At 37.5% G+C, this 15,924-nt stretch overlaps 1 protein-coding gene across 6 annotated transcripts in view; it reads left to right on the top strand.

Annotated features, from left to right (window-relative positions):
- Positions 1-11,887, top strand: part of JPH1 (junctophilin 1) — an 83,912-nt gene extending 72,025 nt beyond the window's left edge. Inside the window, exons 4-6 of one of the 6 annotated variants that reach the window (XM_030444104.1) lie at positions 857-1,518; positions 9,261-9,355; positions 11,199-11,887. In XM_030444104.1, coding sequence (XP_030299964.1) covers positions 857-1,518; positions 9,261-9,341 — 743 coding nt within the window. In that variant the 3' untranslated portion in view covers positions 9,342-9,355; positions 11,199-11,887. Of the gene's footprint in view, positions 1-856; positions 1,519-9,260; positions 9,356-9,458 lie in introns of all 6 variants that reach the window. The other 5 variants (XM_030444102.1, XM_030444101.1, XM_030444100.1 and 2 more) reach the window with 5 other exon arrangements.
- Positions 11,888-15,924: the final 4,037 nt, after the last annotated feature.

Below are 15,924 nucleotides of genomic sequence, written 5' to 3'. Positions count from 1 at the left end.
GGCAGAAGAGACTTTTCATTCTGATGGTTAATTATTTACATGTCAAACAGACACTGTGATAGTGAGGGAAGAAGTCAAATAGGTTTGGGTAATTAAACAAAACACCTTGAAACATGCCTTTCAGAAAAAGAAAGAATCACAGCTGTCTAAGATAAGTAAGTCTCCAGTCCCTCAGACTTTGCTCAGAGGCACTTTATATCCTATGACCTGTTGCAAAGCTGAGAACATAAATGACTGAACCAAATCAGTAAGTAGTCCCATCAGTTACCAAAAAGTACAGTAACTTCAAGTGCTGAGCAAGTGAGAGCAAAATCACTATGGGTGTCAGTGAATTTTTTGTAAAGCTTTCCCCAGCCAGCATGATAGCAAGGCAGTCAAGTCTGACATAAAGGGGTTGGAAGAGATGACTTACGAGGAGTGGCTGAGGTCACTTGGGTTGTTCAGCTTGGAGAAAAGAAGTCTGTGGAGTGACCTCATTGCAGTCTATGGCAATAGAGGAAGAGATGGGATTGGTACTGATTTCTTCACTCCTGTGACCAAAGACAGGACTCCAGAAAATGGTAGGAAGCTGAATCAGGGGAGGTTTAGGTTAAATATTAGGAAAAGATTTTTAACCCAGAGGGTAGGTGAGGGTCCCCAGGGAATTGGTGATGGCACCAAGCCTCCCTTGAGTTCAAGAAGCATTTGAATGATGCTCTCAGGTACATGGTGTGATTCTGGACAAGAGCTGGATTTGATTATCCTGATAGGTTACTTCCAACTCGGCATATTCTATGATTCTGTCTCAATGCAATAGTTTTACTGTGCAGTCTTATTTTTGTTTTCATCATGATGTTTCTATTGTACTATTTTTCAGGCCCTGATTATATCAAACAAAAATTGCAAGAAGGAATGGAAGTGAAAGAAAAATCTGAAGACAAAAAACAGGAAAAACCACCTTCCCCAAAAGAGTCACCTCACTTTTATCGAAAAGGTACTACACCCCCTCGAACCCCAGAAGGAAGTCCAAGGCATAGTCCTACACTTACTTCTGAGTCTTCTCCTTCAAAACAACTGAAAAGTCAAAGCTCCACTTCTGGGGCAAGACTCAGCCAAGAAAAAAAGCATTTAGCCTCTGAGAATATAACATCCACAGTTAACAAGCCTTTATATTCAAAAGCACCGATGAAGGAGGAAGTAGCTGTGAAACATCAGACAAAGTTTTCAGCCCATCACAATCCTACCAGCAGAGAGAATGGGGAGCTGCATGGTCACTACCATGGTTATTATGTAAAAATGAATCCTGCAGTGCTTCCACAGGAGCTCAGGGAAGAAGATGAATATGTCAACCCATCAGCGTCAACACTTGCACGGATACCACCCTCACAGAAACCAAGTCCTGCTAGATCTGGGGGTAAGCCAGATGCCAAAGAAAACAAACCTGATACAAAAATTAAGAAACCAGAATTTGCTGCACCAAAGAACCCAGCTAATAAAGAATCCCATTCAGCAATGGTAAAAGCAGTAGAAAACAGCTCGGTAAGTACTGCAAGAAACTTTTTCACTTTCATAGCACTTTTGCCTCCTAGTGCTGAGCTTTGCAACCTGAAGACAGGCAAAGCTCACTTCTGTCAGATGTTCATTTGGATAGTCTGCTAGCTAGAACCCACTACACAAGACTAGAGTGCAGAAAAACTATTCCAGTCCTCCTTTATATTATCCTTTTTGAAAACTGAGAAGGGATAGTTGATAGCCAGATACTGGCAGGCTTGAACTATGAGTCCTTATTGCATCCATAAACACAAACGTGTGTTAGTATGTGTATTAGGGCATGTATATGTATGTGTGGTTTCTGTGCATGTAGATGCATATTTACAGATAAACGTTGCCCCCACCACCACACCAAACAGTACTCGTGGTACTTCAGTGGCTATCTGGGCTGTACTGGGAGTTACACTCCTGGTCTTCCCCAAAGGTCTACTTCTGACTACTGTTGAAGACAGCATGCTGGCTGTGGTCTGGCTCAGCCTCCCATTTTCATCTTTTTCTGTTTACTGTAGGCTCTAAAAACATGCAGTTTGCATCCAAATATAAACAGTTGTAAAATGTGTTTTACAGTGATATGAAAAATTTTACTTCTTTTTTGTCAGAAAATGGAGGAGATTTGAAACTATATATTCAGCTCAGTATGAATCTGGATTTCTTTATTATCTATAAAGAACAGAACTAGCAATAGTTATGCAGAAAAGGAGAGATGACTAATAGTATTTCTAGTCCACATTAGAAAAAAAAGCCAGGTTATCAAATTCATGATCTCTGATGACAATAAAATTATTTCTGGGCCAAGAGAAACTCAGGAAGATTTTATCTTTAGGTCCTAAAGTTAATCTTTAGCAAATGAAGAAGTCTAGATAATGTTTCTTTTTCATAAGCATTGTTTCTTCCAACCATTTTTGGTACTTCAGTAGAAAAATACAATGTGCCATTATGATGGGATCAACAGAATGCCCTATTTTATGAAATGCAGGTGGCCTAGCACTTGTATCAGGCAAAAAAAATTACATCATTTACACCGAATTTCATTAGTTTAAAAATAAAGAAGTGATTTGCTTTTACACAGTTACTTATTCAGACAAGGAAATTGGAGAAACTCAAAGCTTAATGTGACATAAAAGTAAGTTTTTTTAAAAAATTTATGGTTCTCAAAAAATACTCAGAAAAAAATCAATAATTTGGTATTAGTCTAGTGAGGTCATTCTGCTGGTCTATTTTATTAACATTCTAATTCATGACATGGAAAAGGACATAGAAATATTACCCATTAAGTTCACAGAAGACACAGAGACCAGAAAACTTACAAATAATGAAGACAATGGATCACCAACACAAGCTGACCCAAATCACCGTCTAAAAACAATGCAAGTATCCATGAACAGCAATGTCAGATCAGATATTGAAAGATGGTTAATGAAGCCTGTCCAGGCTGGATCAAAACTGGAAAACTGTGGATGAGAGAGGCAACTGAGCATGAGCTCCTGGTCAGCTGGTGTTGTTTAGAGATGTTAGTATAATCCTTAGATTTATCAACAGGAAAGATTAAGCAAGAGTACATGGGAGTCTGTTTTATCTGGTTTTGGCACTGGTGCAGCCACTTCTGGAACAAAATACAGTGTCCGTAAGTCAGGGATTTAAAATGAAAAAAACCTTCAGGGAAAGTCCCATGAAGAGCTGCAAGAATGATTAAAACATATTTTATGATGAAAGGTTCCAGGCAAAAAACCTGACAGATTAAATCACTTTCTGTCAATACACTTCATAGTATAGATTCCCAAGCTAACAGGCAAATCCATGAGAAGATCAAACAGCTGAAAAGATTTAGATAAAGGTCTTGTTTTAAGTTTCTTTTAATGATATTAATTAAATGAAACATCAGTTTTCAGATGCTGAGTTTTTGGAGCTATAACTGAAGAGTTGGATAATGAGCATTTTGCCAAGATGATATCCTCTAGTTCAGCAGGAAGCTTACAGTCTGTTTTGTGCGGATCAAAGTAGATGTTCACAGTGGTTTTGTAATCTGCAAATCTGTATTACAGCTGATACCAGCCCTTTAACCTTTCAGATCTCACAGACATGACTTCTATGTAGGGTAACACAAAGCTGTTAGGTTTGCAAATGTTGGGTGAGCATGCACAGAATTTTAGCCTGACTGGAATTTATTGTTCAACTCTGGTGAAAATAAGTCGCTAGAAATAGTCCTTATTTTTCCTGTATTCCCTCCAGATCAAATAAAGATTTGGAGCTGAGAGAGTTTTCATCTTTAGAAATTAAGTAGGGCACCTCAGCAGCAGTGATTGACCACAGTAATCAGGATAAGCACCATGAACCTACAGCCTGTTACCAGGAAAGGTGGAAAAGTGGTAGAGTATTGTACACAAGACACTGTTTGTTTACTGATACTACAGATCATCTGCCAACTGTCCTTCTGCTTTCTTTGGAGCATTATAATTTCTTTATCCCTATTATCAGCATCCCAGTAAGGAGGAATGGTAGAGTTTAGGAACTCATTTTTAGCTAACAGCAGTTAAGGTATGTGTAGATGTATGTTTAGGTTTTATTTCAAATGTCTTCTGTATCTGTCCATTAATTTGCACTTATAAAATGAATTTCATACATGCTTGTTTCTTTAAAATGCTGAAATGAATAAAAATCCTAAAACAAAGCAGAAAGGAGTAGCCTACTGGCCTGGCAAACTGACAGAGAGGATAGTACAGAATGACTTAATACTGCCTGGAGACTTTTCTCTGTAATTTTCAGTATCACCTTTCATTTTCAGAAAACCAGTAGCCTGTTCTGCAGTGTTCCTGGACTGGCATCAATTGCGTGCTGAAGTTACACTGTGGCTAACCTAAGAGTGCACAGTTACTGAGAAGTCAGATTAGTGTACTTCCCTTTATCCTGAACACTTGTGAATCTATCTCAAGAAACTTCAGAATTTTGGAGCTGCATTGGGAAACTTATTTTTTTGATCAGTAACTGCAATTGCTTTACAGTCATCCTGACAAATTATTTTGTTGTGCTGTTAGAGTCAGTCTGCCTTAAATCCTCCGTAGAAGTTTTAAAATACAAAAGTTAAGAAATGCTCTCTCTCTGGAAGAGAGAGCAAGAAAACTTGGTTTCAGGATACAAAATGAGTCTATAGCATATATTAAGCACTTTCATTAATTTAGCTAAAAGTGCTATATAAATTTGTGCTATGTGTTTTCCCTGTTTTCACTGAGCAAGTATAGCTACAGGATGTATGATTTGCCTTTCATGTATATTAATCAAAGCCATTTCTCACATCTGAATTAAACATGAACTTTAATTTGGATTAAGAACTTTAGGCAACTTCATTTATAGAGAAGTTTGCAGTAACTGTTCTAGTAATAAAATTCCTGTGTCATATTTTCTGTGCGTCAGGTACATTCAGTTACAAGAATGTAACTGAATATCAGCTGTGCAAGAAATTAGTTACAAGAACAGTATCCACTCTGGGAATCCCTATTTCTGGCATTATTGAAAAATACCTTGACAAATATCACTGCACATGGAATATATAAATGTGCTTCTATGTATACTTATTTTCTGATTTTTGAATCATTTCAGAGCTCATGAGAAGGAGCCTTAGGACTCTGTCATAATTTTATCAAGGTGAAACATGCATAAAGCACTATGACAGTCACTCTTCATCAGCTGCTCCAAAACAGCTGCCTGTTTACAGGCATTTGGTCTTCTGAGAGATAAATCCTGCCTTTTTTTACTGAGCATTAGATACCTTCAGATTGTCTTCTATTTACCACAGCATGAAGTTTGCACAGACCCCTGATCACAAACCAATTGCTCCTGAGCAGCCTCCAGCCTCTCGGTATCAGCTTGCATGCTCCTGTCCCACCTTGCGTGTTAGCTAATTTGAGATTGTCTTGGATTTGGGTAAAAAGTAGGATTGAATTGCAAAAAATACCATTGTAAGGTAGTTCATGAATACACATTTGATTTTCCTGACATGTGTTGCACTAGCTCAGGTACAAGCCCAGACAGAAGAGTTTTACTATATGGTCGTTTTTTCCTTAGTAGGGATTTTTCAGCCACTGAGTGTTTATCCTGGTTGGTACCTGTATCTAATGTAATTACATTTTGCTGAATGTTACCCAGTGTGCTTCTACTCTCATCTCTTCGTTGATTTAACATACAGTTAGTGAGGGATATAACTACCATGATTTTAGAAAAATCAGCATTTGCCTGATTCCAAAAAAAAAAAAAAAAACACCTCTGAGCAAGAACTTTATGCTAAATTAAAGGAACATTCCTAAGCCAATAATAATTGCTTGCACTACATTTTAGGAAAATTATTTTCTTCCCTTCCCAAATGAAAACCAATTGTATGGTTAGATTTTTAACTACATAAGAGTCTGACTTACTTAGAAGCTGAAAAGGCAGTTTTTAAGCAGGACTGTAGGTTTTATTCCTACTACAGCTTCTTCAGTGCACCTGTTCTGGTCACTCTTAGACTGTTCAGACTAATTTTGGCTTTTGCTATTTTAAGTGCTTGCAGGACACTGAAGTCTTATTTATGGTATTTTTCTTGAAGCATTAATACTTATAGGTGTCTACAAAACTGGTAGCAGCTTATTACATAATAACAATGTGATCCACAAAAGTTTGATCAGTTTTAGTCTGCTTTGGAAAGTCTGCTTTGGGCTGAAAGTTGTAGTTACCACAAGAGGAAACAAAAAATACATAGCAGGCTAAAGAAGATGTGATTAATTTATTTGTTTGTTTAAAGCATAGACTCAGTAGATAATTATAATAAACATAAACCACATTTTTCTTTGATCTTCATGTAAAGTCAGCAACCTAGTTTTTAAGGTGTCATTTTCTTCTTTCTTTGTAGTGGATATCTCCTGATTCAGAGCATAGCCTAGGGTTTTTAGCCCAGTTTATTGAAAGTTATTGTGATGAGAAGTCACCTTCCAAATCACCATGCTTAAATCTGTAAGACTCTGCCCAAGTGATACCATGTTGCTGTTTGAGCTGCAGTCCCAACTTACTGTTCAGAGAAAAGCAGTCTTGCAGCTATCAGGATGATGTTTCAGAGTGTATTTCAGGTACTGAGTAAGTTCCTGGCTTCTGTCAAGTTCCCATAGGTCCCATTTTTCCTTCAGTTGCAGTAAATTAACCTGATTTCCATGGAAGTTATTTTTAAATATGCAAAGCATTAGGCAGCCAAATCCCAGTGAATTTTAATGGTATTATCTCCTTTACAGTTCCTTGTCATTCCTGTTGCAGTATAACTGTAAAATCTTTAGGTGAAATCCCAAACAATAAAGGTACTATTGACCTGATTTTGGTCACACAGGGAGTCCCTGGTAGAATTACAGAATCAGAGAATGTTTTGGGTTTGAAGGGACCTTGAAGATTGTTTTTTCCATCCCCCATCCATGAGCAGGGATCTCTTTCACTAAACCAGGTTGCTCAAAGCCCCATCCAAGCTGGCCTTGAACACTTCCAATGATGAGGCATCCACAGCTTTCTTTGGCAGCCTGTTGCAGTGTTTCACCACTGGAGAGAAAGATTCTGAATCCAAATCTTTGTGAAAATTAATAATTTAATCACCCTTCCTGTTGAGAGAGATCTAACATTAACATATATTTCATATTCTTGTTTGTCATGAGAGTCTGGGGGGTTTTTGCAGTGTGCACACTGACATTGCAATACAGCAAAACGGAGAGATTCTCCAAGTAGCTGTTGTTTCAAGTAAAATGTCTTCTATTGCTCAGTCTTCCAATGTGGCTTTCATGCATAAATCTCACTATTGCCAAATGGTTTTGGTGGGAATCCTGCCGGGAACTTGGATTTCCTTCATAGCAGAAAAGCACAGAAGTACCCAAGTAAGCCAGATTGTGACTGTACCAGAATGAGAAAGAAGGAATTAACCTTGAGTTCTGGGAGGAAACCATCACTACAAGAAAGCTGCTTACAGTGCTGCAGTGAGAAATGTAACCATACCTGGAAGCATTCATTCCTTTTATGTCTGCTCTCTGTCACCAAGTGGCTCATATTCTTTGGCATACAGTGGCTCACTTCCAGTAAGATGGAAGAAACATGGTTCCATTTCTGTTCTGTGACCCCATGGTTAAACATACCACTGATAAGTTGAAACTTGGTATTCAAAATCCCTCTGATTAAAGTGACCTTAATCCTTGTCTTCAGTTTCCTGGTGAATGTTTCAGACATTCTGCCATTAAGCAGAGTAGCACCCTGGTAGTCTCAGTCATTGTTTGAACTTGAGCAGCAGGTTCCTCAGCATATGAACAAAAGCCTCTTACAAGGAGCAAAGGGAACTTCATAGATAGAGGTGCTGACTGGGTTTAAAGTCCCCGGAGATTAAGCCAAGGAGCAAAGGGAACTTCATAGGTAGAGGTGCTGACTGGTTTTAGACTCCCCAGAGATTTCTTGACATAAAAGGAGTTCTTGACATAAAATATTTTGTCATTTATTCAAGAATTTAGTAGTCCGCATCTGGCTTGACATTTTAACCTCCTGTGTGTGTGTTCTGGCAGAAAGTGTTTAATGAGACTGTTCCAGGATGAGAGCCTGTGACATAATACCACAAGTGCTGTGTAATAGCTTTCCAGGCATGTCTTGTGGACAGTCAAATAAATTGGCATTTCTAATCAAATCCTTACCTTCTTAAGAAACCAGTGATCCTTGTGTAGCTCAGAAGACAGTTTTCTGCAAAGAGTTTTTGGCAGACTTTTCTGTGATTTAGGAAAGTAGTGTCTGAATGAAGAGTTTTTCTGCTTCTGCTTACAGTAAATGTGCAACCTTAATAAACAAACAAATGCAGATCTCTGTAAAAATACACTGTAGTAAACCAAATATGTTAAGAGGAAAATGGAAGAACCGAGAATTTCCTTCTACCTTCAGGAGAATATTTCAAATTGTTCAGCAGAAAGCATCCATATTTAATTTATTTTTTTTTTCTTTCCAAAAAAAGAATTAAAACCTTTGTTCTCTGGCTTCAAGGAAAGACTAAAATTACATAATGATTAAGTTTTCTAACCAAGTTTATCCTCAATTGAGAAAGGGAAGGAGTATTTTCACTTCTCATTTCTTCACTAAATGGGTATGTAAAATGAGGATTTATCACCACTAAGCTTCAGAGTAAATTAAAAAAACTTTATGATTTTGATGGTGGAAAATTGTTTTAATCTGTAATGGAAACATTGCTAGGTGTGTTAGTGCAATGGTTACTTTTTTCCCCTTGGGTCATCAAAAAAGGGTATTGTTTTCGTGCAACACATTGCCCCCCAAAGTCCTTTTTCTGTTTTGAAATGGAAGAAGGAACCTGTTGTGTGGATGAGGAACAGTGCTCCACTCTTCCTAAAGCAGTTCAAGTTAATCTTTTCTGCTTTACTTTAGGCCAATCCTATTTTTGTGGTGAGGGGGATTTCCATTTGTTTGTGCAGTCATATTGGTCAGATGCTTTAATCTCAGTCTGATTAAGAACAATATAGTAATATACCCTCACCTGTATTTATCCAGCTCATTTTCACACAGATAATATTTAACTTACCTGAATACCAAGGATAAAAGCTACCTTTCAGGAGCAGAGTATGTGTCTTTAATCCATAGATAATCTCTCAGATCAAGTTCAAAGTAGGTAGTAAATGATAAAGTGTCCATTGCTGGGCACTGTGTAGAAGGTGGCATTAATTCTGATCTCTGTATTTTATTTTCAGGGCCCTAACTCAGTCATGATCGCCCTGGTAATGCTGTTGAATATCGGTTTAGCCATTCTTTTTGTCCATTTTCTAACTTGACTGGAAGTAGAAAGGTAAGAAAGGTCTTTGTTTTCATGCAAAAATCACCATATCCACCCCACCTCGAACAATAAAGATTTAATTGCCTACTTTTAATGTTCCCTACTTTAATTTTAGCTATGCCTGAATGTGATTCAACATAGTTATTTAATAATGTAACTGTTTTGACCCTTCAGTGAAGTCATGACAACTAGTGGTGTTAGCCCACAGTTCTCTGCAGTTGTGTCATCAGCCTTTTAAATGGCACCTGTCATACTCAGACACAGGGAAGGAGGCTTGGAATTAGGATGGGACGCAAGAGAGATGAAACTTGGAAAATTCAGCCAGGGGCCCAGATCAGTTTCTCTGCTGATGGCTCGTGGCTTTGGGGGTCCTCTGAAAGCTGAAGCAAGCAGCCATGTTGGAAAACAAACAAAATAATCTGCTGAAGCAGCCCCGCCAGTGAAGTGTGTTGGCTTCTCCATCTGTTCCAGCAGAGTGTGACTAAACTGGAAATGTACGGAGCTGCACTTTTTGTTGATGGAAGCTAACAGCTGCCTTACTATTTTACCGTCTGATGTTTTTAGTGGGGAGATGGGAAAACGACTGCCAGAGGAATGTGGTCAGAGGATTCTGTTGCTGTGGAAGTGATTCCAGCGTTCACTCCTATCTCATTAGAAGAAATAGTTAGCAGCATCAGTCACCAGTCTTATTCCATTACCTGCTGCTTTTAACATCTCCTGCAGTGCTCTGGGAGATCGAATTTCATTTGCCTGTGCATGAATTCTGTTCATTCGTTGTTTATGAAATTTGATGTATATCTATAACATTGTGTCCATCTAGTCCAGCCTCAAGAAAGGTACCAGATCTGCCTAGCAGCAGAAGCAGAACATGAAATCTCTTCTGCTCCAGAGATAAAATTCTTAAATACATTTTCCTAAACCTGAAGAGCTGTTTTGCTTTTAAGCTTTAGTAATATGCCACGACTGCAAAATTTAAAACTCTCAATATCTTCCTAAAAGCGTTCAAACACGTAATCCGATAGCAAGCAAAACTTTTCATAACAAAAGAATGACAATCTTAAGTTAGTATCAGCACATTCTAAACAGGAGGTGGAATATCAGAATCAGCCAAGAAAGATGAGATCCTGGGTTTGCATGTTGACTTTTTTTTAAATTCTGGTGCTGTGGTAATTGGTAATTTGAATTATTTTGTTTCAACACTGAGGTAATTTGCCAGCGGTTAAAATATTGACTGAGTGCACATTAATGCCAATGACAGCTAAGCTAGCTAATGCTCATAAGAAATTATCATAATTTTAAAATACTAGATTTGTGTTGAATACATTCAGGTAGAGCATTTAGAAATGCTAAGTGATTGTTTATTGATCGGAAGCCTTCAGTGTCTTTAAAGTCGATTTATAATTTTACCTCAGCCTTAAAAAAGCCTCAAAATTTTTCATTTGGAAATTCTGTCTTAAGTAGTTTCACAGCCCTTTGTTCAGATGACGTGATCATGTTTCTTTTTATGTGCCATTATACTGTAATTATTGTACCCTATATTAATCAAAAGCATGCTTATTTACTGAAAATATGTGGTGTGGTCATTTGGCGAGTAAATATTTTAATTTAAAGCTACAGAAAGCAAAGGGCTTGTATTATGGTTTATTTTATCTCTACTAGAAAATCTTTCATAAAGTATAGTTTTTGAACCTGTTTGTAAACTTTCTAAGTGTTTGCATGGCTTAACGGGCAACATTCTTACAAAGTACATTAGTTATCTTTTGATGCAGCATATTAAAGTAATGTAGGTGTGGACTGAATATTGTGCAGCAAAGCAGCTCCAAGCAGGGCAGTAACACCGTGGTGTTTTTTACAGAAGTATGTTGAGAATCCTGTGTTTTGACCAGTGTGGATAAAGAAGAAAGCAGAAAGAGAGCAAATGAAACTAAAACTTGTATATTTATTTAAAATAATAATAATAATAATAAATTGTGTTTAAAATTTAGGAAAGTAATTTTTAAATAAGAACAAAAATTTAAAAGTTACTGTGTAAGCCTTGACATAATGGACAAAATGTTCCATACAACAGTGAAATCACCCCTTGTCTCCTTACATGGAGAGGTAATTTTGTAACTGACGTATTTAATTCCTATTAAATGTTTATTTAAAATACTTTATGCTCTGGAAATAATGGGTAACAAAGCTTATGAAAATGTTTATAAATTTAAGTAAGCATGTTAGTACCATTTATAAATATGTATGATTTATAAGCTTTTTTAAAACAAAGCTCAAACAAATTGTTGGTATTTTTCTAAAATGTGCACAGCTGTATTTTACATGAAAGGCTATTTATAATTGGTTGTTATACTGTACACTACATTTTGGACAGCACAATGAAGCCTGCCAATGTACTTAATAATGTCACTTTGTCTATTTAAAGTTTCTTGCTGTCAAAGAATGAACTCCTTATCTATGAGTTTCTCTATTTATAATTCTTGACCCAAAATGTATAATGTACAGTTTTCACAACTGTATTTGCTCTAATAAAAATAAGTTGGTTATTAACAGAGTTTCAGAGTAGTTTTTCCTGTTTATGAATTACTTTGTTCACTCTCTGGAAACAATTTTTCTAACAAATTCAACAAACGAGGAGTGAAGCAGGAAAACGGGTGAAGTCCTGACCCTTTTGAAATCATTGTGAGGTGCTGTGAGTTCAACAAAATTATTCTGGGAAACAACTGAAAGGGAAAAGAAAAAAAACCAATTTTCCTTATTTGCCTCCTTTTATCTTCTGAGACAGGAGTTTTGTGTCTTCATAACTTTAGTATCTTGTTACACTCCCACTATAGGGATGGTTTAACCAGTCTTGTTTTAGTCTGTGTGTGTCTCGTCCATCAGCAGCTGTTCTTGTAAGTGAATCAACAACTTCTGTAGGCTTCCCTCCTTCTCAAGGTCTTCATAGGTTTGTGAGCCAATATTCTACACAGAGAAAATTCACCATTACAATTATCTTAAAGCCACTGCATTAAGAGTAATAAATTAGCTTGCTGGACTAGTAAATTAGCTTGAGAATTCTTTTTTCTGTGGTGTCAGTTCAGATTACTAGCCAACTGTACTGAAATCCTAATGTTTAGTTGAAAAGGAAAGTTTTCTTAGTACCTATTTAATGGGGAAAAAATATGAAATAATTGCTACTCTCTCATTCTTTAAAATTATTCTACTCCCATGAAGCTTAACTTCAAGAATTTGTATTTTCTAACCTACTCCCTAAGAAAAAAAAACCTACCTGAACAGACTGGAGAGATGGGCTGACTCCAATGGGATGAGCTTCAACACGGCCAAGTGCCGGGTCCTGCACTTAGGCCACAACAACCCCATGCAGCGCTACAGGCTGGGGACAGAGTGGCTGGAGAGCAGCCAGGCAGAAAGGGACCTGGGAGTCTGGATTGACAGGAAGCTGAACACGAGCCAGCAGTGTGCCCAGGTGGCCAAGAAGGCCAATGGCATCCCGGCATGTATCAGAAACAACGTCACCAGCAGGGCCAAGGAGGTGATTCTTCCCCTGTACTCAGCCCTGGTAAGGCCACACCTTGAGTACTGTGTTCAGTTCTGGGCCCCTCAGCTCAAGAAGGATATTGAGGTCCTCGAACAGGTCCAAAGGAGGGCAACCAAGCTGGTGAAGGGACTCAAACACAGATCCTATGAGGAGAGGCTGAGGGAGCTGGGGCTGTTCAGCCTGAAGAAGAGGAGGCTCAGGGGAGACCTCATTGCTCTCTACAACTACCTGAAAGGAAGATGGAGCCAGGCGGGGGTTGGTCTCTTTTCCCAGGCAACTCTCAGTAAGACAAGAGGGCATGGTCTTAAATTGTGCCGGGGGAAGTTCAGATTGGATATTAGAAAGAATTTTTTCACGGAAAGGGTGATCAGACATTGGAACGGGCTGCCTGGGGAGGTGGTGGACTCTTCATCCCTGGAGACATTTAAAAAGCGACTCGATATGGCACTCAGTGCCATGGTCTAGTGACTGTGGCGGTAGTTGATCAAGGGTTGGACTCGATGATCTCTGAGGTCCCTTCCAACCCAGCCTATTCTATGATTCTATGATTCTATGAAAATTTTAGGCTCTTAAAGTAGAGAAAACTACATTCTCAAGGAAAACAAACAGAAATAAATACAATGCCAGAAAATTTTTGTCAAGTTCACTGATAGAACTCTTCTCTTGCATTGTATGATCCATATTGTATAGCATCTTCAATAATGAATGTAAATTTGACATGAATTATTTAAGTTGTATGAATATCATAGCATAGTCAGACATCTGTAAATCTTAGCAGGAAGCCAGAAATATTACAAAGTTTTCATAATCAGCTGAGAAATATGACAGCTTTTCCTGCCCATCAGTGTTCATAACTCTCAAAAATCAACATGTACTTGGAAACACCTTTGTTTTTCTATCGTGTGTGAATGCAAAGGACATTTTTTCTGGTTTATATGTCATAAATTTACAAATGGGTTCACATGAGAATGTGACTATTGTGTTTAAGAGAAGAAAAATCCCGTGGACACACAATGCAAGTTAATGCTCCTAGGTTTGCTCTAGCATGGTAAATTTTTCCCCACTTTAGTGCAGGGAGGTTTTTTCCCAGCAAAGTAGTTTCTCCTGGCACAGTTGTGTTTGCCCACGGATGCCAGTCAGCAGTGAGCTCTCACCTTTGAGTTTTTCTGTGATTCAGAATCACAGAATCATCCAGGTTGGAAAGGAGCTCTGAGATCATCAAGTCCAACTCTTAATCCACTACCCCTGTGGTTACCAGACCATGGCTAGTTTTGGTCTGGTTTCTTTGGCAACTCTGTTTATTTGTATATTACATATTATATGCTATATTCTATAGCATAAACAAAAACAGCAAAATTAATGATACTGAGATGCCAGAGACTGAAGAAAAAAAATCATGTGTTATCATTACTTTTTAGTGCAGCTGGTCCTTTCTTTACTTAGCATATATAGTATTTACTTGGTCTCTCCATCAGTAATGAAGGCAGAGAGTGTGGAATCTTTTCTTTCAGATGCAGATGTATTTTTAAAAAAATAATTAATAGACTTGAGTGCTGACTTTAAAAGGACTAAATGCCTCTTTACAAGTGTTTGATGAAAGATCTTGAAATAGTTATTTACATAATTTTTAATGACATGTGTATCTATGCATGTATTAAGATGAAGTCACACAATATTAAAAGATCCTGACAGTAATGTGGATGCAAATATAAAAGCCTGCAGAAACTCACTAGATATTGAGCTACAATAATGTTCCTAATTACTAGTAATACAACCATGGCTGTGAATTATATCTAAAGGGTTTTACTTGTAGCTTACTTGAACCATTTAGTCAGAGGATCTAGTTCAGCATACCATTCTCCTATGGAAATGTAATTCAGTAAATAAAGGAAATTAAGAGAAGGGGAAATAAATAAGCCTTTCAAGTGAAGTAGTCCTCTCATGCTCTCATTTAATATTCACAGAAACATGAAAAAATAGAATTTATGTTAAGTCTGAGCAAGAAACAGTGTATGGCAACATGCTGTAGCTGAGCAATTGCTGTATCCATCTCATTTGTTTTCTGATGCACACAGAAACTGCAAAATAAGTTTTGTTACACCTCCTGCTATAGTAGGAGGTAATTTCCATATGTAACATCTTTAAGAAAAACTACCTAATGTCAATGGCTTTTATTCTAGGAGGAAAAATTAAAAATTTCATCTAAACCGTTTTATCTTGTGATCATCACTGTAACAGCCAAACAAATCTCTCAGCCCCATAAAACCAGTGGCAAAAAAGGTAACAGAATTTGTTAAAATATCCCATGTTTTTCCTTTTGATTTCTAGAAAGAAAGAAAAATAAAAAGAAAAAAAAAAGGAAAAGGAACAGACAAGGGTTTTTTTTTCAATCTGATAATCTAAATTTCATCACATCAATATTTGTTTCCTTCGGCTAATGTTTTTCACAGTCACTTGGGACTGGTTATCTAGGAGATTTTAGAACACACTGGCAGTGTGTTTGGTGTCATTTCTCCAAAAGGAGGGGTTTCTGAATTCAGAAAATGAAGGATTCCTGTTGAGGGTTGTGATTTACTGGGACAGGGTGGTATTGGGATTTCTGGATTTAATATACCAACATATGGATTGTTGGACTGAATAAAATACAACCTGTGTTGGAAATTTGGGTTTGCTCACTTGCCTGAACTTTCATATGTCCTCCTTCATGTCTTACACTGATTAATCAGACAGCTCTGTGTTGGAGGGCACACATTTAGACAAGAACTAAGTTTTATTTTCCTAGTGGCTTCAACATTAATTAAGTAAAGAGCTATAAATGACAGAGAGGTGAACAATAGGCATTAAGCTATAGGTTTTGAATGCCACTTTTTTTAATATGCCTTTTTAGCCAAACTGGAACAAAATACACACTATGGTCAAAGAGTAGAATTCCAGGTGTTATCTTTCACAGTAATAATGTGTGTGTTAATCCACAACATTACATGAATTCCTTTGAAATCAAGACATGAATTTGAAAGAGGAGACTTGGCTTTCTCCATTTTCCAAC

Source organism: Calypte anna, chromosome 2 (genome assembly GCF_003957555.1).
Source record: "Calypte anna isolate BGI_N300 chromosome 2, bCalAnn1_v1.p, whole genome shotgun sequence".
Taxonomy (NCBI): Eukaryota; Metazoa; Chordata; class Aves; order Apodiformes; family Trochilidae; genus Calypte; species Calypte anna.
Note: the sequence above shows the minus strand (reverse complement) of the source record. Positions and strands in the feature narration are given on the sequence as shown.